The sequence below is a fragment of the Zea mays genome, chromosome 1 (assembly GCF_902167145.1).
Source record: "Zea mays cultivar B73 chromosome 1, Zm-B73-REFERENCE-NAM-5.0, whole genome shotgun sequence".
Lineage (NCBI taxonomy): Eukaryota > Viridiplantae > Streptophyta > Magnoliopsida > Poales > Poaceae > Zea > Zea mays.
Genome location: NC_050096.1, coordinates 284,748,780 through 284,774,636, shown reverse-complemented (window position 1 = coordinate 284,774,636; position 25,857 = coordinate 284,748,780). Strand labels below are relative to the sequence as shown.

The 25,857-nt window shown below is 50.1% G+C and overlaps 2 protein-coding genes across 2 annotated transcripts; both read right to left on the bottom strand.

The window, feature by feature from the left end:
- Positions 1–8,073: 8,073 nt before the first annotated feature.
- LOC100383681 (uncharacterized) lies at positions 8,074–9,782 on the bottom strand. Its single transcript, NM_001176320.2, has one exon. The coding sequence runs from the start codon at positions 9,585–9,587 to the stop codon at positions 8,208–8,210; it is 1,380 nt and encodes a 459-aa protein (NP_001169791.2). The 5' UTR covers positions 9,588–9,782; the 3' UTR covers positions 8,074–8,207.
- Positions 9,783–16,271: 6,489 nt separating this feature from the next.
- Positions 16,272–20,882, bottom strand: LOC100382376 (UDP-glycosyltransferase 83A1). Its single transcript, NM_001175121.1, has 3 exons — positions 19,916–20,882; positions 16,808–17,349; positions 16,272–16,724 (listed from the first exon to the last, which is right to left on the bottom strand). Exons 1-3 carry the CDS (start codon positions 20,406–20,408, stop codon positions 16,377–16,379), a joined length of 1,383 nt encoding a protein of 460 aa, NP_001168592.1. The 5' UTR covers positions 20,409–20,882; the 3' UTR covers positions 16,272–16,376.
- Positions 20,883–25,857: the final 4,975 nt, after the last annotated feature.

Genomic DNA, 25,857 nt, shown 5'->3' with positions numbered 1-25,857 from the left:
ATATATCTCTTAAAAGTTCAATATCTATTTAGGTATCTGTTACGTCCAAACAAATCCAAACAGACCTAATAAGAGATCTTTCCCTTCTTCATCCTCGAGCCGACACAGGGGAGGGGCGCACGTCCGAGAGAAGAGCGGAGCTCTCTGCGTAGTCACGGACGGTTTGGTGCCTGAGGACCAAGGTCCTATACTCCTATTCCATACGAGCAGGTTCCAGAGATTGTTTAGTCCAAAAATATGTCAACAATGGCACAATAAGTTCACTTTCTTGAGAGGTCAGGGATTGTTTGCAAGTCTGTGGCAGTGTGTGATTCCATTAACCATGTGGATTGAATTATTTAAAGATTGGAGTTTGGATATGAGGATGATGATGGGTTTTCGCCAAAACGCCGTTTTGGTCAACTAACTATTAATTCTATTGCATTTAAACACCCTCTAAGTTGCTGGAGATAATCTTAGGCTTTGTCTTTTAGGTTATCATGTTTGATTATTTTTGCTAGCTTTCCATTTAATGAACCGTGCGTCTATAATGTTTTTAAGCCTGGTTTCCCTCACAACCCGGTCGTTTTTATTCTTTGAAAATTAAAAGATAGAGCTCCTAATATCGCATTTAGAAAAGGCCCTAGGACAATTTAGATTGGATTTTCCCCTGGAATATTTTCCACGGCAATTCATGGCATCAAGCGGCAGTACAAAACGTTGTGCTGGTAGCCATAGCGCGAATGCCTCGATGAATGAGGGGCTGGCGGCCGGTTCTGGCGTAGGCGAGCAGCACTGACGAATCAAAGAACTGTCGAAGCTGTGCTGTGCTGCACAAGGCAGCGGTGGAGAAACGCAGTCTGTGGAGGCAGAGAGAATGGCTGGCAGTTGACGGAAACTGACCATCAGTTTGCAGCAGATGTTGAGCGCATGACGCCACAGACTGCGTGTCTATGATGGTACACCAACCAGTTCCGGGCGGGAGAGCATGTGAGTTCCCCTGACCGACTGAGAATGATGTCCCTTTCACATTAGGCCATCCACGGATGTTTTAGCAACAAGAGTTGTTCCGTTTTGCTCAAACGAGCCCGTCTTCAAACGCTTTTCACAGAATTAAAGGTTTCTTCTGAACTTCGCTCGGACCCCGTCGTGCTGCAACTGTTTGAATTTGTAACCCGCCAGTCCGCCGCTACACTCTGAACCTGACACATGCCATTGCTTTGCTCGTGCGTGTGAGACACTGGGATTGTGCAAATGCGCTTGACTACCAAACGGAGGAGCTGCCGTATTCAGCGAGAGCCGAGAAGTGGGGACTAGTTCTATTCGGCTGCTGAAGAAGTCGTGTTGACCCTGTACCACACATGGGATGGAGTACAAATAGATGCAGGATAGTGTTAGATTCTACAGTACAAATAGATGCCCGTCTCGGGCCTCTACCCGATGCGACCCTCGCTGCCCAACCGCGCGGCGGTTCTCCTCCGGGCTTCCCCGTCCGCGCAACCACTACTTGGGCTGACGTCACTGCTTCCCCGTCGGCCTCGTCAACGCTCGTCACGGCCATCGCCACTATCCAGACGGACATGGAGGCTTCCCACGACCGCGAACACGCTGCGAACCTCGCCCTACAGCAAGAGCGTGCCATGAGCGCCGCTCTGACCGCCCAGATGGCAACCGCACAGCGACTCCTCCTCGAACATCCTCCGGTCGCCGCGAAGGCACCTCCGCCCACTCCCTGAAGCACCCCTCGCCCCTGGTCTCGACACCGACCACATCGTCGTCCACCACACGCAGGCTACCGGTCTCCACAACATTCGATCCCTCGTGTCCATCGTGTTGGACCCGTCGTCTTCCCACTACCCTCGCTGCAGGGGGAAGGTCCTCCTCACCCTGCAGCGCTATGCTCTCATCGACCATGTCCTCGACAACATCGTCGCCCCGCCATCCCTGGCCTGGTCCCTGATGGACACCGTGGTGCTCTCCTGGCTCCACACACCATCACTGTCAAGCTCCAGGACATCATCCGCAACCAGCCGAACACGAGCCGTCAGGCGTGGCTCGCTCTCGAGGAACAGTTTCTCGGGAACCGGGACGCTCAGGCTCTTCACCTCGACGCTCAGTTCCACCAGTTCTTCCAAGGGGACCTCTCCGTGGGGAGTACTGCCGCCAGATGAAGGGCCTGGCAGACTACCTCCGCGATCTCGACGAATCGATGGTGGACCGTACCTTGGTGTTGAACCTCCTGCATGGTCTCAGCCCCTGCTACGGCTACCTGAAGGTTCTCATCAAGAGATAGTACCTTTTTCCCACTTTTCCATGCCGTGCGGAATGAGCTTCTCATCGAGGAGCTCACAATGACGACCGAGGCCCCTACTCTGCCCTCGACACTCTACAGCGCCAACCCTGGTGCTCAGGCGTTTTCTGGGGGACAGGGCCCCCGCACTCCGTCGACCGGGGCCCCTACTCGACCGCCTGTCACGCTCCCTGTGGCCCCTCGTCAGGCTTCCACCGCCGACGACAGTCGTCGCCCCCGCAAGGGCGGAAGTGGGGGTGGTAGCTCCTCTCGTGGAGGTTCTACCGGTCGGGGTGCGGCCATAGTTGGCCGTCGTTCTACAACCGCTGGACCGGCACCATCTCCATGTGGCCGGGACAGGCCCCCGGTGCCTCCCGTCCTCCAGCGCCGGTGCTAGCTCTCCTGATGACGCCACCCTACGACACCCCTACGTCGCCTGCCTACGGCATGCCTCCGTATGACGTGCCCCCGACGACATCGGCCCCGCCTCAGCTCCCGCCTACGAGGACCCCCACCACGACTACCTGGTCCCCGTTTGCTGGAGGCTGGGACCCAACCTCTCTCGCTGCCGTGTACAACACTATGGCGTTAGCTCCACCATTCTCTGACTGGGTTATCGACTCCGATGCATCCTACCACACCACCCCCACCGCAGGCATGTTATCTCGCTCACACCCATCCCCTTCCACACACTCTACCTTGATCGTCGTTGCAAACGGTTCCACTCTTCCAGTCACCTCAGTAGGTGCCTCAGTACTCCCTGGCCTGTTCTATCTCAACGACATTCTCGAGCCCCTCACATTACTCACAATCTCCTTTCTGTCTGTCGGTTCACCACCGACAGTTCTTGTATTATTGAGTTTGACCCTTTTGGTTTTTCTGTGAAGGATCTAGCCACCAGAACCCCACTCGCCCGATGTGACAGCGTTGGGCCCCTCTATACGCTCTAGGTTTCTTCCACTAGCGTGTCTCCACATCCCGCCCTGGTCTCCACCACTTGTCATCGTCGTCTCAGCCACCCAGGACCTGACATCATGACCAAACTTTCCACCACTTTAGCTTCTTCTTTATTAGGGGACATTTTGAGGGCCTCTGTAATGCTTGTCACCTTGGCCGACATACTCGTCTACCTTTTCCTACATCTTCTTCTAGGGTTGAGCAGGCTTTGACCTGGTTCATTGTGATCTCTGGACCTTCCATGTGCTCAGACTCTCTAGATACAAATACTATTTGGTAATTTTGGATGATTTTCCCATTTTATATGGACTTTTCCTTTTCGGTTGAAGTCCGACACTTTTACCACCCTCACTCACTTCTTCGATTGGGTCTCCACCCAATAACGTTGCCTGGTCCGTGCACTGTAGTGTGATAACGGTTGTGAGTTCGATAACCGCGCCTCTCAGTCATTCTTCCTCACCAGTGGCTTTCAGTTACGTCTCGTGCCCCTACACCTCTGCCCAGACGGTCGGACCGAGCGCATGATTCACACCGCCACCAATATGATCCGCTGCCTCCTCTTCCAGGCGTCTCTCCCTGTCAGCTACTGGGTAGAGGCCCTGCACACCGCCACCCACCTCCTCAACCGCCTTTCATCAAACACGGTGAGCCATGCCACCTCCCACTTTGCCCTGTACGACACGACCCCCTCCTATGATCACCTTCGAGTGTTCGGTTGTGTCTACTATTCCAACACTTCCGCTACAGCTCCTCATAAGTTGTCTCCACGCTCCACTCGTTGCCTCTTCCTTGGCTACTCCCCTGGCCACAAGGGGTATCGCTGTCTTGACCTCAGCTCCCATCTCATCATCATCTCTCATCACGTCGTTTTCGACGAAGATGTGTTTCCCCTTGCTGGCTCCTCCCAACCCAACCGATCTCGACTCCGTCCTTGAGTCTGCCCCGAGTACCCATCCCTCCCAGGCACCTCGCCTCGCACCGTTGCCCGCACCTTGCGCGTCTTCAACGCCCTCGTGCTCGGCCCCATCAACCCCATCCATGCCACATGTGGTTTCGACGCCCCGCTCGCACGTCTGCCTGCGCCACGAGCGGCACCATCGACCCTGCATGCGCCATGCGCGACCCCGGTGACTCCGACCCCGTCGACGAGCGGGATCCGCTTCGCTGACCCTACCCTCTGTTGGGAATAGTCCCACATTGTCTGGTGAGAGTGGAAAAGCATGGTTTATATGGTTCAGGGTGCAACCCCCTATCAGGCTAGTTTTTTGGGGGGGAGTGTTGGCCCAAGAGACCTAAAGCCCGCTGCTATACGTGTGGGCGCGTGTGTCGCGGCCCGACAGCCTGGGTGGGCGCGCCGTGTGTGCGGGCGGCCCCGACGGACATGCCATGTGTCGGCGGTCCGGTTCTAACAATTGGTATCAAAGCCAGGTTGGCCCAGTGCATTATCAGACAAATGTTGGCTCACAATGTGTGAGGGGGAGATTGTTGGGAATAGTCCCACATTGTCTGGTGAGAGTGTGAAAGCATGGTTTATAAGGTTGATGGTGCAACCCCTATCAGGCTAGCTTTTTAGGGGGAGTGTTGTGTTGGCCCAAGAGACGGAACCGGACCGCCGATACATGGCGTGTCCGTTGGGGCCGCCCGCAAACACGGCGCGCCCACCCAGGTTGTCGGGCCGCGATACACGCGTTCGCACGTATAGCAACGGGCTTTAGGTCTCTTGGGCCAACACTCCCTCCAAAAAGCTAGCCTAATAGGGGTTGCACCCTCAACCTTATAAACCATGCTTTCACACTCTCACCAGACAATATGGGACTATTCCCAACAATCTCCCCCTCACACATTGTGAGCCAAGATTTGTCTGAGAATGCACTGGGCCAACCTGACTCTGATACCAATTGTTGGAACCGGACCGCCGACACATGGCGTGTCCATCGGGGTCGCCCGCAAACACGGCGCGCCCACCCAGGTTGTCGGGCCGCGATACACGCGCCCGCACGTATAGCAGCGGGCTTTAGGTCTCTTGGGCCAACACTCCCCCCAAAAAGCTAGCCTAATAGGGGTTGCACCCTCAACCTTATAAACCATGCTTTCACACTCTCACCAGACAATGTGGGACTATTCCCAACAATATACCAATTGTTGGAACCGGACCGCCGACACATGGCGTGTCCGTCGGGGCCGCCCGCACACACGGCGCGCCCACCCAGGCTGTCGGGCCACGACACACGCGCCCGCACGTATAGCAGCGGGCTTTAGGTCTCTTGGGCCAACACTCCCCCTAAAAAGCTAGCCTAATAGGGGTTGCACCCTCAACCTTATAAACCATGCTTTCACACTCTCACCAGACAATGTGGGACTATTCCCAATAATCTCCCCCTCACACATTGTGAGCCATGTTGTCTAAGAATGCATTGGGTCAACCTGGCCTCTGATACCAATTGTTGGAACCGGACCGCCGACACATGGCGTGTCCGTCGGGGCCGCCCGCACACACGGCGCGCCCACCCAGGCTGTCCGGCCGCGACACACGCGCCCGCACGTATAGCAGCGGGCTTTAGGTCTCTTGGGCCAACACTCCCCCTAAAAAGCTAGCCTGATAGGAGTTGCACCCTCAACCTTATAAACCATGCTTTCACACTCTCACCAGACAATGTGGGACTATTCCCAACACCCTCATCTACCACCACCGTGGGAGCGCTACTCCATCGGCGCCCACGGACCAAGCCCTAAGGCTGTCTCCAACAATAGCCAATAAATTGTTATGTCCGCTACATATAGCGTTTTCTTCCGCCCTGGCTCCGCCCAACAATAGCCGGTAAAAGGTTCGCTAAAATTTACAGGGTGCTCGCCGTCCGCCAAACATAGCGGACGAGCGGTCGTCCTCTATACGCAGTTGTCCGATGTTTGTTTCTTCCTCCGGCTTTGTTTAGTATTTTTTCGCTGGACGGTCGGCCCATGTTGCTTCCTACGCCTTTGTTTATTATTTCTTTGGACGATTGACGCATATCTACAGCTAGGGATGGCAGTGGATAAGGTACCTAGTGGGCACACGAAGCCATACCCATACCCACTAGGAAAAAATTGACCCATACCCATACCCACTACCCATCATGGGTACAAAATTACGCCATACTCATACCCACCATGGGTAGCGGGTACCCATCGGGTACCCATACTCATTAACATTACGATAGACATGATTATTTGAATCGCAAAAATAAGTACCAACATAACAAATGTATCAAACCTAACATAATTTTATCACATGTTCAACAATATTCAACATTAAATGGCAATATCATGCCTTCAAATCACACAAAACATAGCATTGATTCTACAAAACTGTGGACAAAATCATGCCTTCAAATCTAATTGTTCAATACACAAAACTTAATATTTGAATATATAAGACTTCTAAGCTGTTGGAGCTTAAGGGCATCCTTCTCTTCCAATTCCAGTCTTGTTGCTCAGAGTAAAAGCTTCTACAAAGCAGTATATTAGCCTGGTGCGTGGACGGCGTGGTGCCCTGGACCCCTGGTGGTCGCGTTACGGCGTTAGGGTCTTAGGGTTAGCAAATAGCGAGAGCAAATTTATTTTATATGAGACATAAATCCGGACCCACGTGTCATATATTAGCGGGTTTCCCATCGGGTAGCGGGTATAGGGCAACATAGAACATACCCACGCCCACCGTACCCGATGGGCATAACAAATGACCCAATAAAATACCCATGGGTATCAAAATCTACCATACCCGTGCCCTAATAGGGTTTTTGCCCATCGGGTTTCGGGTACCCATTGTCATCCCTATCTACAGCGGCACAGAACGTGACAACGAACAAATATATAACAGAAATTTCCAATAATTTGTTAATGATACTATTGAAAGATGAGTAATTTGGCTATAAATTTTTTGGACAAGGTTTTTTCTTTCATAAATTAACGTGTTAAATTTTTTTATAATAAAAAGGTGAAAAGAAAACAAATAAAAACTAAAGAAATGAGAAAAAAAGGTCTGTTGTAGTTTTAGAAGATCAAATTTAGGGGATGTTGTTGGAAATTGAGAAGATATAGAGAACATAATTAGTGGCAGTCAAGACGATTTTTGGGACCTTAAAAAACCCATTTTTTCAACTCAACGGCAGTCAAGACGATTTTTGGGCTTAGCGGCTGATGAAGATAATTAGCAGCCCGCGGTGGTGGTAGACGATTTTTTTTTGGGTTAGCCTGTCTCAAGCGACGTCCTTTACAGTACACTCTAAAAAATTATGTATATCTTCTTAATCTCCAACAACGTCCTCTAAATTCGGTCTTCTAAAACTACAACAAACCTTTTTTTTTCTCATTTCTTTAGTTTTATTTGTTTTCTTTTCGGGTTTTTTAAGATGGTGCTCTCGGTTTTGCTGATGTGCTTATTTTTATCCTTCATCGTGTTTTTTCTCAGTTTTGCCTTTGTGTTCTATAGCACTGGAAGGACAAAACTGAGAAAAAAACACGACTAAGAGCATCTCCAATAGACTCTTCATTTTTGTCTCTCTATTTGACTCTCTATTTACCTTTTCATAAAGATTATGCTCTATTTGTAGTATCTCTATTCCAACAGATTATTCATCTAGTTTGACTAGTCAGGTGGCTAGCCAAATTTGGGTAGTGAGGGAGCAAATTTGGAGAGTCGGATAGATTGTCGAGTCAGATAGCTAGTCTGTTGGAGAGTTATTTTGTTGTTGAGTAGCTAAAATTTAGCTTGACTAATCATTTTGCTGATCTCTTGTAGATGCTCTAATGGTAAAAATGAGCACACTAGCAAAAGTGCAAAACCGAGGGCACCAACTTAAAAAGATCTTGTAGTGATTCCTGTCAGGATATATTATACATGTTTTTTAATTTTTCAGAACATCGAAACAGGATTTTTCACGGTGCAGACCTTTGTCCTGGCATCGCGATTCGCAAACACAACAGTAGCCCCAAAATTGCAGCTTTAGCTCTCCGATCCTCGCACAAGGCCCAAGAACTGCCTGAGATTCCGGCGCGACGAACCTCCATCGCCGACTGCCCGACTGGCGAGGTCCCGCAGCGCGAGCGCCCTCGCCTTCGTCTCACTGTCACGGAGCAGCTCCTCGATCTTGTCCCGAACAACGTCTCTCCCCACGAGTCCCGTTCCGTGCGCCGCCCCTGGCGGCAATGGAACCTTCAGTCCCGTCCTCCACACGTCGCAGATGTAGCTCTGGTTCAGAAACTGGTCGGTGAAATACGGCCAGCACAGGAGGGGCACGCCGTTCCGCACCGCCTCCATCGTCGAGTTCCAGCCGCAGTGCGTCAGGAAGCAGGCGACCGCGTGGTGCGCCAGCACGTTCTGCTGCGGGCACCAGCTCACCACGCGCCCGCGCGGCGCGGCGCGGCGGCGGAGCTGCTCAAGGTGCTGCTCGCCCGTCGACCCCGGCCTGACCACCCACAGGAACGGCCGGGAGGTCAGCAGCAGCCCCTCGGCCAGCTCGACTAGCTGCGCGGCGCCGTAGGCGGCGAGGCTGCCGAACGCGACGTACACGACGGAGCTGGCCGGCTGCGCGTCCAGCCACGCGGGGCAGGAGGCGTCTTCGGCCCAGAAGCAGCCGACCGGTTTGTCGGAGGAGAGCGGGCCCACGGGGAAGACGTCGGGGACGAGCGCCAAGGCTCCGGGCTCCAGCTCTTGGATGGAGTTGCAGACGATGGTCTCGGCGAGGTGCGTGGCCGCGTTGTTCCGGAGGATCAGCTGAAAGATGATCGGCTTCCCCTTGGCGTCGGCGGCACGGTTCCACGAGAACTCCGAAGTGTCGATGGCCGGCATCGCCGGAGCCAACTGGAACGCGCCGCGCCGCTTGGGCCAGCCTCTCTCGTCAAGAACGCCGTCGCTTATCATCTCAGGAATTCTGATCCTCATCGCGAACATCGCCGCCGACGATGGGCAGAACCCGGCGGTTCGGAGGCCGTGCTTCTTCGCCACAGGGAAGGCCCACGCCATGTTCACGTCGGCGATCAACCAGCTGACCTTCTCGCGCTCTCGTCCATCGGCGTTGATGCTTGTAATGAGCTTCTCCAGCTCGCCGGGCATGACCTTGGAGAACGAGTCGGTGAGACGGCCGAGGTCCTTCCGGTCTTCGCCGGTGCCCAGGCCGTCCGGTATGGACACCATGTCGACCCCGCCGAGTTCTTTGTCTCCGGTCGCCAAGGCACCAAGAATGAGACGGTGGTTTACCTCGGTGTTGACGAAGGTGACCTTGACGCCGTGCTCGATGAGGCAGTGGGAGAGCTCCATCATAGGGATGACATGGCCCTGGGCGGGGTAAGGCAGAACTAGAACACGAGGTGCCGCCATGACCATGAGGAAGGGTGGGGAGCTTGGATCTTTGGAACGGAACCAAGATGTCGCATGGTGCCAGAAAGCTCTGCCTGCGATTGATACTGGTTCAAGATTCGCAAAGAAACAAAAGGTCGTACATCACCGATCACAAGAATAGCTCTATCCACTTCGTCGGCTCATGGTCATGGATAAATAAAACAGGAAACTGAGATCCGCAGATCTCGGGCTATATGACATCTAACGTGGTTTGTCTCGTGACACTCGAGTGTAGACGGCTACAATAAACAAAGGCACAAATCTTTTCAGATAAAGATAATGCAATGTTTCAAGACTATCAATTTATCAAACACTGGGTTCTCATAACCATTTAATCAAGATCAAATGAACTAAGTAAAAATTATTAACATAATACAAAAAATATTAAATAAAATAAACAAAATAAATAACCAGAATATTTCTATGGAAGACAAATTGAATGATTTAAAAGACAAACCAAATAAAACATAGATAAAATAAGAAATATATTATCCAGATCTTTCTAAGGAAGACAAATTTGAAAATTTTAAAGAAAAAGCAAATAAAACAGACAAAAAAAATCAAAGGCAAAATCAAACAAATTAGTCAGCAGATTGTTTTTATGGAAGGCAAATTGAAACGTTTCAAAGAAAAAACATACAAAAAAATTAAAAACAGTAAAGGAAACAAATTATCAAGATTATTTTTATGGAACGAAAATTAAAATATTTCAAACAAAAAGACTTAATTTACACATAGTCAACAAATAACTTAGGTCCAAATAGAAAAAGTAAATATGGAAAATGAGATGTAACAAATAACTAAGCCTCATGATGCACTAGATGGGCGGCTGAATATATACCTTGTGATAACATTAGAATGTTTATAACGTATGGGCGTATGGCAGCGCCAATGCCCTATTGCAGAGTGCACTATAAGTAGGGATAACAATAAACTCTAAATTTCATAATATATACTACTCTATTAAGAGAGCAAAGAGTGCGTCCACACCCTGCTGCCCCCGCTCCCGTCTCCCGCCGTGCCCCCGATAGACCCCCCATCAACGCCAACGCGGCGCCCCCGTCATTGGCCCGTCCACCATTCCCCCCGATCCGCACGGGCACGAACGCCATCCCCGCGCAATACCATCGCCGCGACCGCCCTCTCTGCGAGACAGCCGCCGTCCACCCCAACCACGAGGCCACGAGACCCTAGGCGACGATCGATGAGGCATCCACGCTTCACTCGCGAGTCGCGACTCCACATCTGCTCATGTCGTCTCCGCCTCCAGGTGACCCGCCTCCCAGTTTCTCGCATCCATGTCCACACCACCGCACCGGCCAGGCCGTCGCGCCGCCGCCAGTCGATTGCCCGTTTGTTACGGCTGTGACCACCGCCCACCAGCCTCTCCGCCTCTGCGTATGGCCACGCTTGAGCGGCTAATAAGCCCAGCAGCTGCTACATCACCACGCTCCTGTAGGATCTAGGACACCGGCTAGAGGGGGGGTGAATAGACGGTTTTGACTAAAAACAACAATACTAAATAAATTTAATCAATACAACAGGAGGAATAAATTTACTAGTGTCAATAAGTAAACAATGTATGAAAGACAACTACGGAGATTGAATACTTGAAGAACAATAAGCAAATCACTAATCAATTGCGAGGCAATAAGTAAATGCTAGAAGGAATAGACACCGAAATTTATCTCGTGGTATCGGTGATTTGCCGATCACCCCTAATCCACGTTGAGGTGGACTTCAAGCTCTCACTTGCTCCTCTATCAAGACACGACTTGATCTTTGAGCCAAGTGGACAAGAAATCACTCAATACCTCGATTCCACTAATGTCACCTTTGCCGCTCCGGCGAGGTAGGCGCGAACCCCTCACAATCAACACCGCGGCTTCTCCACAATCTTCTTGGAGAGCTCGACGGAGACAATCACCCGAGCCGTCTAGGAGGCGGCAACCTCCAAGAGTAACAAGCCAACGACGCTTGCTCGGTGTATCACCTAGTGCCTCAAGAATCACCAAATGATGCAAATGCACTAGAAATCCTCAATCTCTCACTAGAATGCAATCTCAAGCAAAGAGTGTGAGAGAGTGAGTTGGAGGATCACAAGTGAGCTCAATGTATGCAAGGAATGGCCAAGAGAGGTCTCACACACGAGCTACCCTTCTATTTATAGTCCCCCATCTAAAACCAACCGTTATGCACAAAAGGGGGCAGTTCTGCGCACACGCGGACCGTCCGCGCCCTAGGGTCGGACGGTCCGCCGTACACCATAACGGCTATAATGACCGTTGAAACATGTCAGAGCAGACTCAAAAGGTGGGTCCGGACCGTCCGCCCATCAAGGTCGGACCGTCCGTGACCTGGCAAGTTCAAACACCCGAGCCTCGGATCAAACGGAGTTAACACACGCGGACCGTCCGGCTATAAATCCCGGACCGTCCGCGACCTGAGACAGTACTGTCCGGACTGGTCCCCCGGACCGTCCGTAGTACAAATCTATAAAAACACACAGTCCCTGTCCAAAACGAGTTAGACACATGCGGACCGTCCGCGCCTCACAGGCGGACCGTCCGGCTATAATTCAGGGACTGACCCGAAGCCACCTTCCTCTGGTCAGGACTGCGGACGGTCCGGCCCTAAGGCCCGGACGGTCCGCAGTGCAAAAGAGCATAGAGTCAATACAAATGGTCAAACCTCGGACCCTCTGAAGGATCGCGGACGGTCCGCCCCCAAGGGCCGGACAGTCCACGCGACCAAGACTTCTCAAGTTTCAAACAAGCTTTTGAATGAACTTTTTAACTTACGAAATGAGAAGCGCTGTTAGTCCTCATGCAAATGCAACTACTTGATGCTCTATGAGGCACTAAGTTTTACACAGGTCTAAGTCATTGACCCCTCTTAATAGTACGGCTATCTAGCCTACTAATCCGGTCAGGTATCTTCTCTAAACTCCTCAAGACCGGCAAAAGTAAAACCTATATTATACCTTTGCCTTCATCTGATCCACAACCAATGCGTATGACTCTTCAACATTTCATTTCTATGTGGTCCAACCCTGCATTCTTATTACTCCAAGAATCGTTAGTCCACAAGTAGTTGTCATTAATTACCAAAACATTATCAAAGGGGCCTAGATGACTCACAGCTCCTCTGAGACAAACAGAACACCATACGCATCAGGGTAAGCACATGCATCACCAATTTCTGCTTCTGTTTTTGTTTTTGTGCGTTAGACATTCATTCGTCGGAGAAATGGGGGTTGCTTAGGATTTCGTGGTGCTCTGCCAGCTCGAGCAATCTAAGCAATATACATGGCCAACCAACAGCAAGGAGGTGGCTGCACAGTTCATATAAATCTAACTCATTCTTCTACACTGAAGCATGTGTGGTCAAGGATCTAGCTGTGTCAGTTAATATCATAATTTGGAGTCATGGTGGAACCTTGTTTGGTAAGATACTACTAAGATGAGATGATTTAATCAGTGTTTTGTTGTCCTTTTATGACTGCAGATCTCTAATGTATTTATCATTATAATAGGTGTTGTTTATTCAAGGCATACTGTACAAATTTATTCCTGTAATGATGGTGATGATATTAGACAACACTTGGAGGTTTGACGTATCATAGTTTTTTCTACCTCATAGTTGTTTGGTGTGATATCACATTTGCAGCTATGTATAATTACATTTGGAGATGATAAGGCAATTAAGGCGAGTCTTTGTGATGGTTTAGCTCTTGGACTAATCATTTTATTCAGAATACTCTTGAGTCAAATAAACACAAAGCGTGGCATGAAGCTCTGAATATTGTATATTTCTAGGTATGGGAGGCCACTAGCGGAGCTAAGCAATTTACCTAGCAACAAATACAGATCTTCTTCCAAGCTGAGATTTACTCTCTCGACTTCTCCTTTAATAATTGTGTTCAGTTTGCACCAATTGACACAAGGAGAGCTCTATACAAGGTGCTTTCTTCGAACTCTGCATGGGCATCTAAGATGGGTAGTGATATTTGTGAATGTGTGGGGAGTTGCTGTCATATATTGGGCAATCTTAAAGAAACAATAAAAATAAAGCTTGTTTCTAAAAGAAGATAATAAAGAGCCCTTCAGAATTTATATGCTATGCCTTTGCACTAATGTGTTACTGGACATGTCTTTATCCTGAGATATACAAGGAGGAGCTCCTTGTTGGTGTTAACACGATGCTCAGGGTTGCCGAAGAGATTCTAATGTTGATGATCTTTTTGGTGTGGTTTGGAACTGCAGATTACATGGTGGCGTTGCACTTGAGTTGTGCGCCACAGTCTGGCTATCAGCGAAGTGATGGATGCAGTGCGTGAAAAATACGCATCTAGCAGAAACGCGCAGATGGAAAATGTCAATGCGGTGCCACCAAATCGCAGGGATGAGACCAATATTAACTATTTGGTTTTAGGAGTAGCTGTTGGAGTAAAAAATGTTGAGTCCTAATCCCTAGAAATCAGTTCCTAATTTTTTAGGTCCCAATTATAGAAGTCCCTCTTGGAAATGCTCTAAGGAGAAGGGTTTTGAGGCTGATGGTGAAACTTATCATGTGCTGGTGCAGGGATTTGGGAGGCATAGGAAAAGAAAGGGATGGGAGGTTGTGTTGGATGAAATGCTTGATTTAGAATTTATACCAAATACTGCCTTTTATAATAGGCTACTTGGTGGCTTGCCGCTTGCGTAAGTGAAGATCTTTGTGGTTACAATTACAAGAGAGCTTCTCGGGGCATGCGAAAGCACCAGACTGAAAGTATTTTGCTAGGTGGCGCTACATGGAGATGCCTCGTTAGGATGTTCCTTCCTATTGTTTTACTTGCGTGCAATCTCTCAACATATTAAATGCTTTATATTATCTCCCTTGATGTTTTTAACTATTATGTGGTCTTGAAAGTTAGGAAAAATAATCAATACTCAATGAAGACATAGTGATTGGGATATAGGTCTGTTCTGTTTTAGGGCACAATATCTCTACTTCTATTAGGGCATGTTTGGGTAATCTCGGATTGGAGTGGATTAGACTGGTATGAGGTGTATTGAAGTGTAATATAAACTAATTTTTCTCTCAATCCCTTTAAAACACCACAATCCACTGCAATCCCTCCTTACCCAAACAAAGCCTTAAGGGGATAAGGGAGGCATCCACAGGGGTGAGGTCGTGCCCCCCTCGTCCTTGGCGCCCCCTTGCGCGAGATCCGCTCTGCGTGCCCCCCCTGCCGAGGTGAGCTCCAAATGCCTGCCCTCCGCCTCTGATCCGTGTTGCGGCTCTGCTCCGACGCATGCACGTTTTGGCACTCAGTTTCTGACCAGGGATTCGTCTCCGCGCCTGCGGTTTAGGTTGGGGCTATGTTGTAGCGATGGGTCTCTGGAGGCGACTTGCAGCTCCGTTCTGCGTGGCTCTGGTTCTGGTCTCAGGGAGTCACTTGGGAGGGGTTGGTCTCTTCGGCTCCGCTGCTGCTTTTTAGGCACTGCTTTTTTTGAAGCACACATTGCTGTAGCTGAAACCTCCGTAATTTCTTCACCAGTTTTCTTTAATCTCTTGTTTCAATTATAGGTGTACACATCAACTGATTTTTTATTTGCTTCTATTAGTAAACTTAATTTCACAATCAACCTTGTAGCATCTTGAGATTTTGTTGTTTATTTCTTGTATTAGATATTCTTCTGAGTATTGGAATAAGGTCAATTTATCATTTTTCATCAGTAACTTCCTAAGAGGCTGCTTCTTACATACAAACCTGAAGAATCAGAGGAAATTCTTGAGCCTGCTCCTCTCGAAGAGGAAATGGCACCAGTTGAAGATCTTGTTCTTGTACCACCTATTAATGAAGTTGTTTCACCTCCTCCCAAGACTGAGGTGTCCCGATACTGGTGACTTACTGGTCGGAAAAATAACACATTAATATTATGGTCTAAATCTTATGTGCTTGATTCTAAAATCTGAAGTTGTGTTCCTGGTGTGGAAATAGAGTTGTTGGGCTATTTGTGTGGGGTGGGGGTTGGCATGTTCGGAGCTGTTTCTGGTTGGAACCAGTGATTTTGCTACTCTTTTTTACGGATATTTGAGTTCGGAGTCGGAGCTGTCGAATTTTGAAACAGGGAGTGGGTTTACATGTAATGTTGGCAAACGGGGTCTGAATTATTAATAAAGACAAAGAGTTTCACTAATATTTTCAGTTCCAATCTCTACTTCTAATTATATATATTTGTGAGATAGAATTATGCAATGTATACTCACATAATATTTTTCATTGCATTTTCTTATTTCCATCACGATTTTGTATGTCGTGACCACGAAAGACTAGATGTTTTCTTAGAGTTTCTAAACAATATAGCTCTCTATTGCTATGACTGTGTGCGTTGTGCGCCGTCGCAACGCACGGGCAATGAACTAATATAAGATTTAAGTGTCGGATCAGATTATAATTAGTCTCTATTTTTATTTTTTAAAATAAAATTTATTTAAAATTTACCATTTTGTCAAGAAGAATTTAGATTGCGATCAATTAGCACCCCTAACCGTAAGAGGTGCTCCACCACTGTTTACAATCAAGGAGATTAAGGGGCTATTTGGTTCGTAGCTAAATGTGTCACACTTTACCTAAGGTTAGTCGTTCGAATTGAAGAACTAACTTTAGACACAAAAGTTAGGTAAAATATGACAAGTTAGCCATCAAACCAAACAAGCCCTAAGTGCACCAACATTTACAACGCCAGGACACTGGACACGATGCTCCCAGTCTCCCGGTTCTCATCATTCACTGAGCAGATTCACGAGCTTTTTGAAGTTGTCGTTCGAGGACCCTCCTTCGGCGACGCACCGGTGGGCTTCGTCCTTGAGCACCCGCGCCCTGTCCTTGATGTCGGCGTCGCCGACGACCTGCTCCACCTTGCTCCTCAGCTCCTCCCTGCCTACGATTCCGTCCGCGTCGGGCGTCACCGCCAGCCCGGTCCTCCACACGTTGACGATGTAGCTCCGGTTCAGGTACTGGTCGCAGAAGTAGGGCCAGCACAGGAACGGCACGCCGTTCCTCAGACCCTCCATGGTCGAGTTCCACCCGCAGTGCGACACGAAGCACGCCACCGCACGGTGCGCCAGGACCTGCCAAGATGAAGAAATGAATATCACTCTCTGATCGACTGTTCATGTGGCCAGGGGCTCCATCGATCGAAGTTAGGGGTGACCTGTTGCTGGGAACACCAGCTGACGATCATGCCCCTGCCGGCGACGCGCCGCTGGAACTCGTGGAGCCACGCCTTGCTGAGGCCGGGGGTGAAGTCCGGCCGCACCACCCACAGGAACGGGCGGCCGGTGAGCTCCAGGCCCTCGGCCAGCTCCTCGAACTGGCGCGCGCTGAAGATGGTTATGCTGCCGAAGGCCACGTACACGACGGACGACGCGTCCGGATGCGCGTCCAGCCACTTGACGCACCGCTCGTCCTCCGGCAGGTAGTGGCCCACGGGCTTCCGGAACGCCCCGTCGGCGGACAGCGGGCCGATGGGCAGGATGCCCGGGAAAAGCTTGAACGCGCCGGCCTCGGCCTCGTAGAAGGAGTTGCTCACCACCATCTCCGCCAGCTCATCGTTCAGCTTGTTGTTCCGGGTCACCAGCTCGAAGATGATGTGCTGCCCCTCGGGCTCGCCGGCGTTGTTCCACGACAGCTGCGACGAGTGCAGCGGCGGCATCCCCGGGGCGAGCTGGAACGTCTCCTGACGGACTGGCAGCCCTGCAGAAAGGCACGGGCACGTCAGAAACTCAGAATAATGGACTGGACACTGGAGCACACTAAAAACTCTGTTTGTTCGGTTATTCCTAATCCACTGTATTGGGCGTGATTGAGACAGATAATAATTTGCTATGGATTTAATACACATGGATTAGCAACAAAATGAACATGCCCTTAGTGAACATATATTACATGTAGCAAGTCTTCTGCTCGTTGCTGTCAAGATACGATTTAGAGTGGTCTCTAAAGAAAATCTTAAACGGATAGATATTCATGATTTGAATTTAATTACAGGACAAAAAAATATATGCAACCCACCTAATCCATGTATATTGGATAGAATTGAGTAGGATTAAATCTATAAAAATATCTACTATTTTTTTTTCTAATCATATTTAACCTATGTGGTGTAGAAATAACGGAACAAAGTCTAACTCATTTATTTATAGGTGGGTCAAAAATCTATCCAAACCCACCATGCATATGCACAGGCCATCAGCTCGGGAATCTTGAGCATGAAGGCCAAGCACGGTGATCTCCATGTCGGCGCGATGAGGCAGCCTGGCAATCTGGAATGTGGCGCGACTAGGCGTCCACGAGCTTGTTGATGATGTCCTTGCGGTCGTCGTCCTCGTCGGCCTGCCCGTCTCGGATGGACGCCAGGTGGATGCCGTGCCGCCGCCTAGCTAGCGCCGCTACCACCAACGCGTGGTCGACCTCGGTGTTGACGAAGGTGACCTCGAAACGAAGCCTTGGTCGACCAGGCGCTGGGAGAGCTACAGGAGCGGCGTGATGACGTGGCCCTGGCACGGCATGGGCAGCACCAGGACGTGGCCCTTGCCCATGTCTCGCTCACTCTCCGTCTCTCCCTTCTCTCTGTGAGGACTGAAGAGGCGACTTGGCAAACAATGCATCTTCACAGGTGGGCGGAGAAGACAGGGTACCAACGAACAAGAGTGGAGAACTGGAGATGGCAACTCCCCGGCCGTGGCCCCGTGGCCGTGGCCCGTGGGGAATTCCCCAAACCGTACCGGCCACCCCGGGATAGGAATGGGACAGGCCGGATTAATTGTCCTGGACTGATCATTCAGCGCATTGCGTTGATTTTGATTTCGATTCCCGCAGTTCAAATCTGACGACTTCAAACGATAAGTGTCGCTGAAAGTGACGTTTTTGTTTTGTTCGAATTTAAAATATCTTATGTTTCAAGAACTTCATATATAAAAGAAGATCTTCAACGTTTATAACACCAAATATATCTGCTATAATTTTTGGTATTTTTTTATAAAATTATGTAGTCATTTTTTTATTTTGGTCTTCTTATCAGTGAGATGGAGAGGTATTATAATTACTGTCGCTTGGCCCAGAGTCCCAACTCCGACACACATTTGTAATCACGAAAAAAATATACTAACATATTCTACTTTTACCCTACAAAGAAAATCATTCTCAAGAAGTCAATTAGTCTTAATCTTGATCAAATTTTTTAATATTTATGATATACAGTAGGTATTATTAGATAGATAATAAAGTATATTTTTATAAGATAAATATAAATGAAGAAACAAATATTAAGACTGTGTTCTATAACTTCAGTAAAATTTATGAGTTTGCCCCCTTTGGAAGGGCTCTCTCGGTGGCTCATTTTCTGGCTCTTCGTGAAGCCGTACCAAACGGTCTTAAAAAACGGCTCCTCACCGAAAGCCATCGAAGAGCAAGAGTTGTTTTGCTATTGGGAGCCGAAGCACGAGAAAACAAGCTTCTACCGGCTCCTTCTATCCGGCACACAATAATGTTTCATGAAATTACAGTTTCTGCCACTGTCTCTTTGTGAGAAGTTGTTTTGCCAAATGAATTACAAAACGGCTTTGGCTCCTCTAGAGAAGCCAAGAAGCCAGAGGAGCCAGAGCCGAAGCCGTTAGGAGCCCTGCCAAAGGAGGCCTTACTTTAAACCTAGGATGATATTATTTTTGGACAAATGAAGTAGTTTTGATAAACAAAAAAACATATGCACATAATTTCTAACACAGGTGAGTATTGGATGAAGTGCCTACATGATATGTGAATACAGAAAAGGATTATGACGGAAAATTTGAACAAAGTATTCTGACTAGAATTTGTGAAAACAAGATTGTGACTGAAAATCACAGGAGAAGAAAAAAAATGGAAGAGGCCTCCAGCTCTCCACGCTGTGGGGATGTAAATTAAGGATGACGAGGAAAGAAAGTGAAAGATAAGGGCTTTGATGTGTATGTATACCCCATATTATTTCTTTAAAGATAATAGTAGATATGTATGTATATATTTATTTACTTATTAGAAAAAGCAAGTGTCACAAATAAACTATACAGTAGATGTTGCAAGTCTGCCACTGGTTGCTGTTGATTAGAGACTATATATACTATACAGTAGATCAGGTCTCAAAATAAAGAAACCTTACACTGTTGGGGTTAGCTTGATTCTGCGCGTTTTATGTAACTACTGACCGATTAAAGGTTCACGTGGATTTCTTATCGACATAATATACACTAGAGATTTAACGAGCAGGTAAAAAAGATGGGGTTACCCTTATCGTCGAGGAGCCCGTCCTGTATGAGCTTGGGGATCTTGAGCATGAAGGCTAAGCACGCGGTGGCCGCCGGCCAGAAGGACACGACCCGGATGCCGAGCTTCTTGGCGACCTCGAACGACCAGCCCATGTTGGTGTCGGCAACGAGCCACTTGGCCCTGGGCCGCCCGGCGGCCTCCATGTCGGCGAGGAGGCGCTCCAGGTAGCCCGGCATGTGGCGCGTGTAGGCGTCGACGAGCTTGCTGATGTCCTTGCGGTCCTCGTCGTCGGCCAGCCCGTCCGGGATGGACGCCAGGTGGATGCCGCCGCCCAGCGCCGCCACGCCGCCGGAGGCCTCCAGCGCGGCTACCACGGCCGCGCGGTCCACGTCGGTGTTGACGAAGGTGACCTCGAAGCCTTGGTCGACCAGGAGGTGGGAGAGCTCCATCAGCGGCGTGACATGGCCCTGGCATGGCATCGGCAGCACCAGCACGTGAGCTTTGGGGGCCATGGCTAGCCTACCTAGCCTTCCTTCGCCCCTCTGCCTCTCTCTGGTGCTACAAGAGAACGTTAAACAGTGGGGTGTTTCCAAGCCCGAGAAGATAAGCTTATTATATATGTGTGAAAATGAGCACGGGATTTTTCTGCCTCGCCGGCCAACACTTCCACGTTGCACCACCTCCCTCTCGAATCATGCAATGGAATTGAGCAAAAGGGGTCAACTCAGTTACACCGACTACGTACTCTTCAGTAGCAGGTCACATGGCGACAAAGAGCTCAGTTGTACGTATACACATGATGTGTGTAGGTATTCATCCACATATATACAAACAAGATGAGGAAAGCACATGCGACGAACTTAACTGGAGCCACTGGCATCGGTGTCTTTCCATGCCGTAAACTTTTCAAAGAACATGTAGTGTAGTCTGTTGAAAACTGCAACCATGCGATGTGTAGTCCACGATGAGCCATTTTTTAAAATGTGTGGTAGTGCGCTTCCAGTCTTTGCGCAGATGATTCTCAATTTATAAAAAAGAAGAAGCTGTTTTTGTGTGTACTGGGTCACTTATCTTGTGATTGGTAAGCTGCACACATTCATCTAGACCGAACGCATGCATTGACTAAGAAGCAGCCACTGTTTGGTTAACTGCATAGAGTGAGATTGAGGCTGCACCCGCAGATGCAACGTAGATAAAAAAACGTATTCCTGGTTGCATGCGCGGATACGCTGGGATATTCCGTTTCTCACTGCCCAGGCTCGCCAGAGCCAGGCGCCGCTCGGCCGCGTAACCAAACAGTCGGTTAAGGTAGGTGATGTATAAAGTATGTAGGTGACCGGAAACTGTGTTTGATTCAGTCAATGCGAGATTCATCTCAATCTTGATCGAAACGGTGTTGCTGTTTCTCCTCCTTTCTCGCTCTTCTTCTCCTTATAGCATATTCGAGAGAGGACTTAAGTCTTGTCCTATATTCAAATATAAGAGTTAAGATCTTAAAATAGCTTCTAATAAAGTTGCTATTTTATAAATTTTCATCAAATGAATATAGCACCTGAAGTCACAGGTGCTAAATATAGCACCCCAGTTTGTGCACCTAATCTCACGAAGTTAACTACCACTTGGGTTTATGAATTGTTGTTGGAGTTAAGAAAAAATTGTTGATCCAATTTAACTTGAATCAGGTTCAATTTAGCTTTTGAGGCCCCAATCAAAATGATATATAGTAGGCGAATTACTAATCACAAAAAATCCCAAAAAACAACAATTTTTTTATCAGGGGAACACCAACCCCCACCATTGCTGTGTCCATCACCCTATTATTTTTCACAATTTTTTGAACTGAATTCACGTTTTTTGTGACCGGTCGATGAGATTCAAACTTGCAACCTCTCTCGCGTGTGTAACCTTCTATACCACTCCACCCTCTATATCACTTGTGTATATATTACGTTTTTATTCCCCACGTATTACAATAAAACGGGAGTAAATCGATTACTTGAGGCACTAAATGGAATAAAATAAAAATTTGTTAACTACAAAGTGGCATAACTATTTGAGACCTACAACTTTCATTTTAATAGTTTTTCCTCCGAGATGGTTTACAAAAGTTGAATTCTAAATTTGAAAACTCCAAACATAGTTTTATATGATAATATTATTTCAAATTTAAAAGTTGTAAACTATAAATTTAAATGAATTTTTGATACCTATAACTTTCATTTTGGTGATTTTTTCATCTAAAGTCGTTTGAAAAAATTGAATTTAGAATTCAAATATAGTTTTACATGATCAAATGATTTCAATCAAAAAGTTATCAACTGCAAAGTTTCATAACTTTTCAAGATCTACAACTTTCATTTTGATGGTTTTTTCATCCGAGGTCGTTTAAAAAATTCAAATTTTAAAATTCAGACGTAGTTTTCATTGACAAGATAACTTCAAATCAAAAGGTTGCAAACTACAAAACTTTATAACACTTCTCATGATCTATAAAGTTTATTTTGGTTCTTTGGTCATTTTATCATCCAACATGGTGGTCCTAACATTCTTCACATCTTATACATACAAGAGAGATATGTAAGTTTTGTGAACAAGTTTATTTTACTTTGTCATATGAAGAAATGACCAAAATAAAAATTGTACATATTGATGAGTTATACAACTTTGTATCAAAATCTTTTTTCATTTAAATTGATTTACTGCTTCAAAATGTGATTTAAAAATTATCTTTGCCTAGTGTAAAAAGAAAACACTCAGTAAAGAAATTCTTTGCCGAGTGCCAAAAAGAAAACATTTGGCAAAGAAGCTATTTGCCGAGTGTCAAAAAAACTCAACAAAGTAGCTCTTTCTCGAGTGTTTTTTTACCGAGTGCACAAAGAGCTTCTTTGCCGAGTACCCGAGAAAAAACACTCGGTAAATTACTTGTCACTTGACAAAGACTCGTTTTCCGGTAGTGTCGGGGACCATAATTAGGGGTACCCTCAAGGCTCCTAATTCTCAGCTGGTAACCCCCATCAGCATAAAGCTGCAAAGGCCTGATGGGTGCGATCAAGTCAGGGATCAGTCCATTCGAGGGACTCGATCACGCCTCACCCGAGCCTAGCCTCGGACAAGGGCAGCCGACCCCGGGGAATTTCCGCCTCGCCCGAGGCCCCCCTCCAGCGGCAAACATATTTCCGGTTCGCCCGAGGCCCTGTCTTCGCCAAGAAGCAACCCTGACCGAATCGCCGCACCGACCGACCAAATCGCAGGAGCATTTAATGCAAAGGTGGCCTGACACCTTTATCCTGACGCGCGCCCCTCAGCCAACAGAGCCGAAGTGACCGCCGTCACTTCGCCGCTCCACTGACCGGTCTGACAGAAAGACAGCGCCGCCTGCGCCGCTCCGACTGCGGTGCCGCTTGACAGAGTGAGGCTGACAGGCAGTCAGGCCCGTCCGTAGGCACCATAGGAAGCTCCGCTTCGCCCGACCCAGGGCTCGGACTCGGGCTAAGCCCCAGAAGACGGCGAACTCCGCTCCGCCCGACCCAGGGCACGGACTCGGGCTAAGCCCCGGAAGACGGCGAACTCCGCTCCGCCCGACCCAGGGCTCGGACTCGGGCTAAGCCCCGGAAGACGGCGAACTCCGCTCCGCCCGACCCAGGGCTCGGACTCGGGCTAAGCCCCGGAAGACGGCGAACTCCGTTCCGCCCGACCCAGGGCTCGGACTTGGGCTCAGCCCCAGAAGACGACGAATTCCGCTCCGCCCGACCCAGGGCTCGGACTTGGGCTCAGCCCCAGAAGACGACGAACTCCGCTTCGCCCGACCCCAGGACTCGAAATCCGCCCTGGCCTCAGCCAACGGCCTCCGCCTCGCCCGACCTAGGGGCTCGGACTCGACCTCGACCACGGAAGACGGACTCGACCTCGACCTCGGAGGAGCCTCCACATCGCCCAACCTAGGGCGCGGGCCGGCCACGTCAATGGGAGGCGCCATCATTACCCTACTCCAAGCTGACTCAGGCTACGAGGAACAAGACCGGCGTCCCATCTGGCTCGCTCCGCCAGATAGGCGATGATGGCACCCCGCACGCTCCCTGACGATGGCGGCTCTCGGCCCCCTTACGGAAGCAAGAGGACGTCAGCAAGGACTCGATAGCCCCGACAGCTGTCCCTCCGCCAGGCTCCAGCGCTCCTCCGACGGCCACGACATCACACAAACCGGGCGCCAAAATCTCTCCGGCCGCCACGATGGCGTGTACTTAGGGCGCTAGCTCTCCCCCGCTAGACACGTAGCACTCTGCTACACCCCCATTGTACACCTGGATCCTCTCCTTACGCCTATAAAAGGAAGGACCAGGGCCCTCTTAGAGGGGGTTGGCCGCACGGGGACGAGGACGAGACAAGCGCTCGCGCAAGGCCGCTCGCTCCCTCTCCCGTGTGGACGCTTGTAACCCCCTACTGCAAGCGCACCCGACCTGGGCGCGGGACGAACACGAAGGCCGCGGGATTTCTACCTCTCTTGCCCATCTCCGGCCACCTCACTTCCCCCCTTCGCGCTCGGCCTCGCGCCGACCCATCTGGGCTGGGGCACGCGATGACATTTCACTCGTCGGCTTAGGGACCCCCCGGTCTCGAAACGCCGACAGTTGGCGCGCCAGGTAGGGGCCTGCTGCGTGTTGACGAACAGCTTCCCGTCAAGCTCCAGATGGGTAGTCTCCAGCAACCTCTCCAACCCGGGACGGTGCTCCGTTTCGGGAGTCTTGAGTTCGTGTCCCTCGACGGCAGCTACGACATGATACTCCTTCCACCGCCGTGCGACAGCGACAATGGCGGCCGACAGCCCGCCCGCCGGCGGCGGAATCGACGACGTCTTCCCCGCGTGGTGGAAGAACAACATTCGAGCTCACCCCGTCCTCTCCCCCGCCGACGGAGGAGGAGGCGGGGCAACCAAGGCCAAGCAGGAGGCAGCGCCTCGTCGGCTGTCGAGCGAGTCGACGGCGCCAGCGCCCTAACGGGGGGCGCGTCGGGCATCGACCTCGCATTTGAGACGAGGACGAGCGCCGTCTCCACGCAACGCGCCGATTCCGGGCAAACGGACGACGCCAGTGCGCTCACGAAAGGCTTGCTGGACGTCACCCTCGTACCTGAGACGACGGTGCGGTCAGTCCCCGACGTGACTTCATCGCCGCCCGTCGACCAAGAGAGCCATCAACCACCGAGGGGCGGCGAATCCAGGGAGAGCTCAAGAATCTCCTGGAAGGTGCCGCGGTCCGGCGGGTCGAGAGCTCCGCCTCCCGAAGGCAGGGGCACCCCTCGGAAAATCGTGCCGCGACTTCCCGATTCATGCGGGAAGCCTCGGTCTACACCGGACGCACGCGCAACACAGTGCCTGCGGCCCCGGGACGCCTCGGCAACGAGCACCATCACCGCGACCGTCGGGCCCACCCCGACGAGAGGGTGCGCCGAGGCTACCACCCCAGGCGTGGGGGACGCTACGACAGCGGGGAGGATCGGAGTCCCTCGCTCGAACCACCCGGTCCGCAGGCCTTCAGCTGGGCCATACGACGGGCGCCGTTCCCGACCCGGTTCCGACCCCCGACTACTATCATGAAGTACTCGGGGGAGACGAGACTGGAACTGTGGCTCGCGGACTACCGTCTGGCCTGCCAACTAGGTGGAACGGACGATGACAACCTCATCATCTGCAACCTCCCCCTGTTCCTCTCCGACACCGCTCGCGCCTGGTTGGAGCACCTGCCTCCGGGGCAGATCTCCGACTGGGACGACCTGGTCCAAGCTTTCGCCGGCAATTTCCAGGGCACGTACGTGCGCCCCGGGAATTCCTGGGACCTCCGAAGCTGCCGACAGCGGTCGGGAGAGTCTCTCCGGGACTACATCCGGCGATTCTCGAAGCAGCGCACCGAGCTGCCCAACATCACCGACTCGGATGTCATCGGCGCGTTCCTCGCCGGCACCACC

Coding starts and splice junctions, on each gene's coding strand:
- LOC100383681 (NM_001176320.2), bottom strand. CDS start 9,587: ATGGTCATGGCGGCACCTCGTGTTCTAGTTCTGCCTTACCCCGCCCAG.
- LOC100382376 (NM_001175121.1), bottom strand. CDS start 20,408: ATGGCCCCCAAAGCTCACGTGCTGGTGCTGCCGATGCCATGCCAGGGC. Junction 17,350..19,915: donor CGGGCTCCTCGACGATAAGG/GTAACCCCATCT, acceptor GCCTTTCTGCAG/GGCTGCCAGTCCGTCAGGAG. Junction 16,725..16,807: donor GCTGGTGTTCCCAGCAACAG/GTCACCCCTAAC, acceptor TCATCTTGGCAG/GTCCTGGCGCACCGTGCGGT.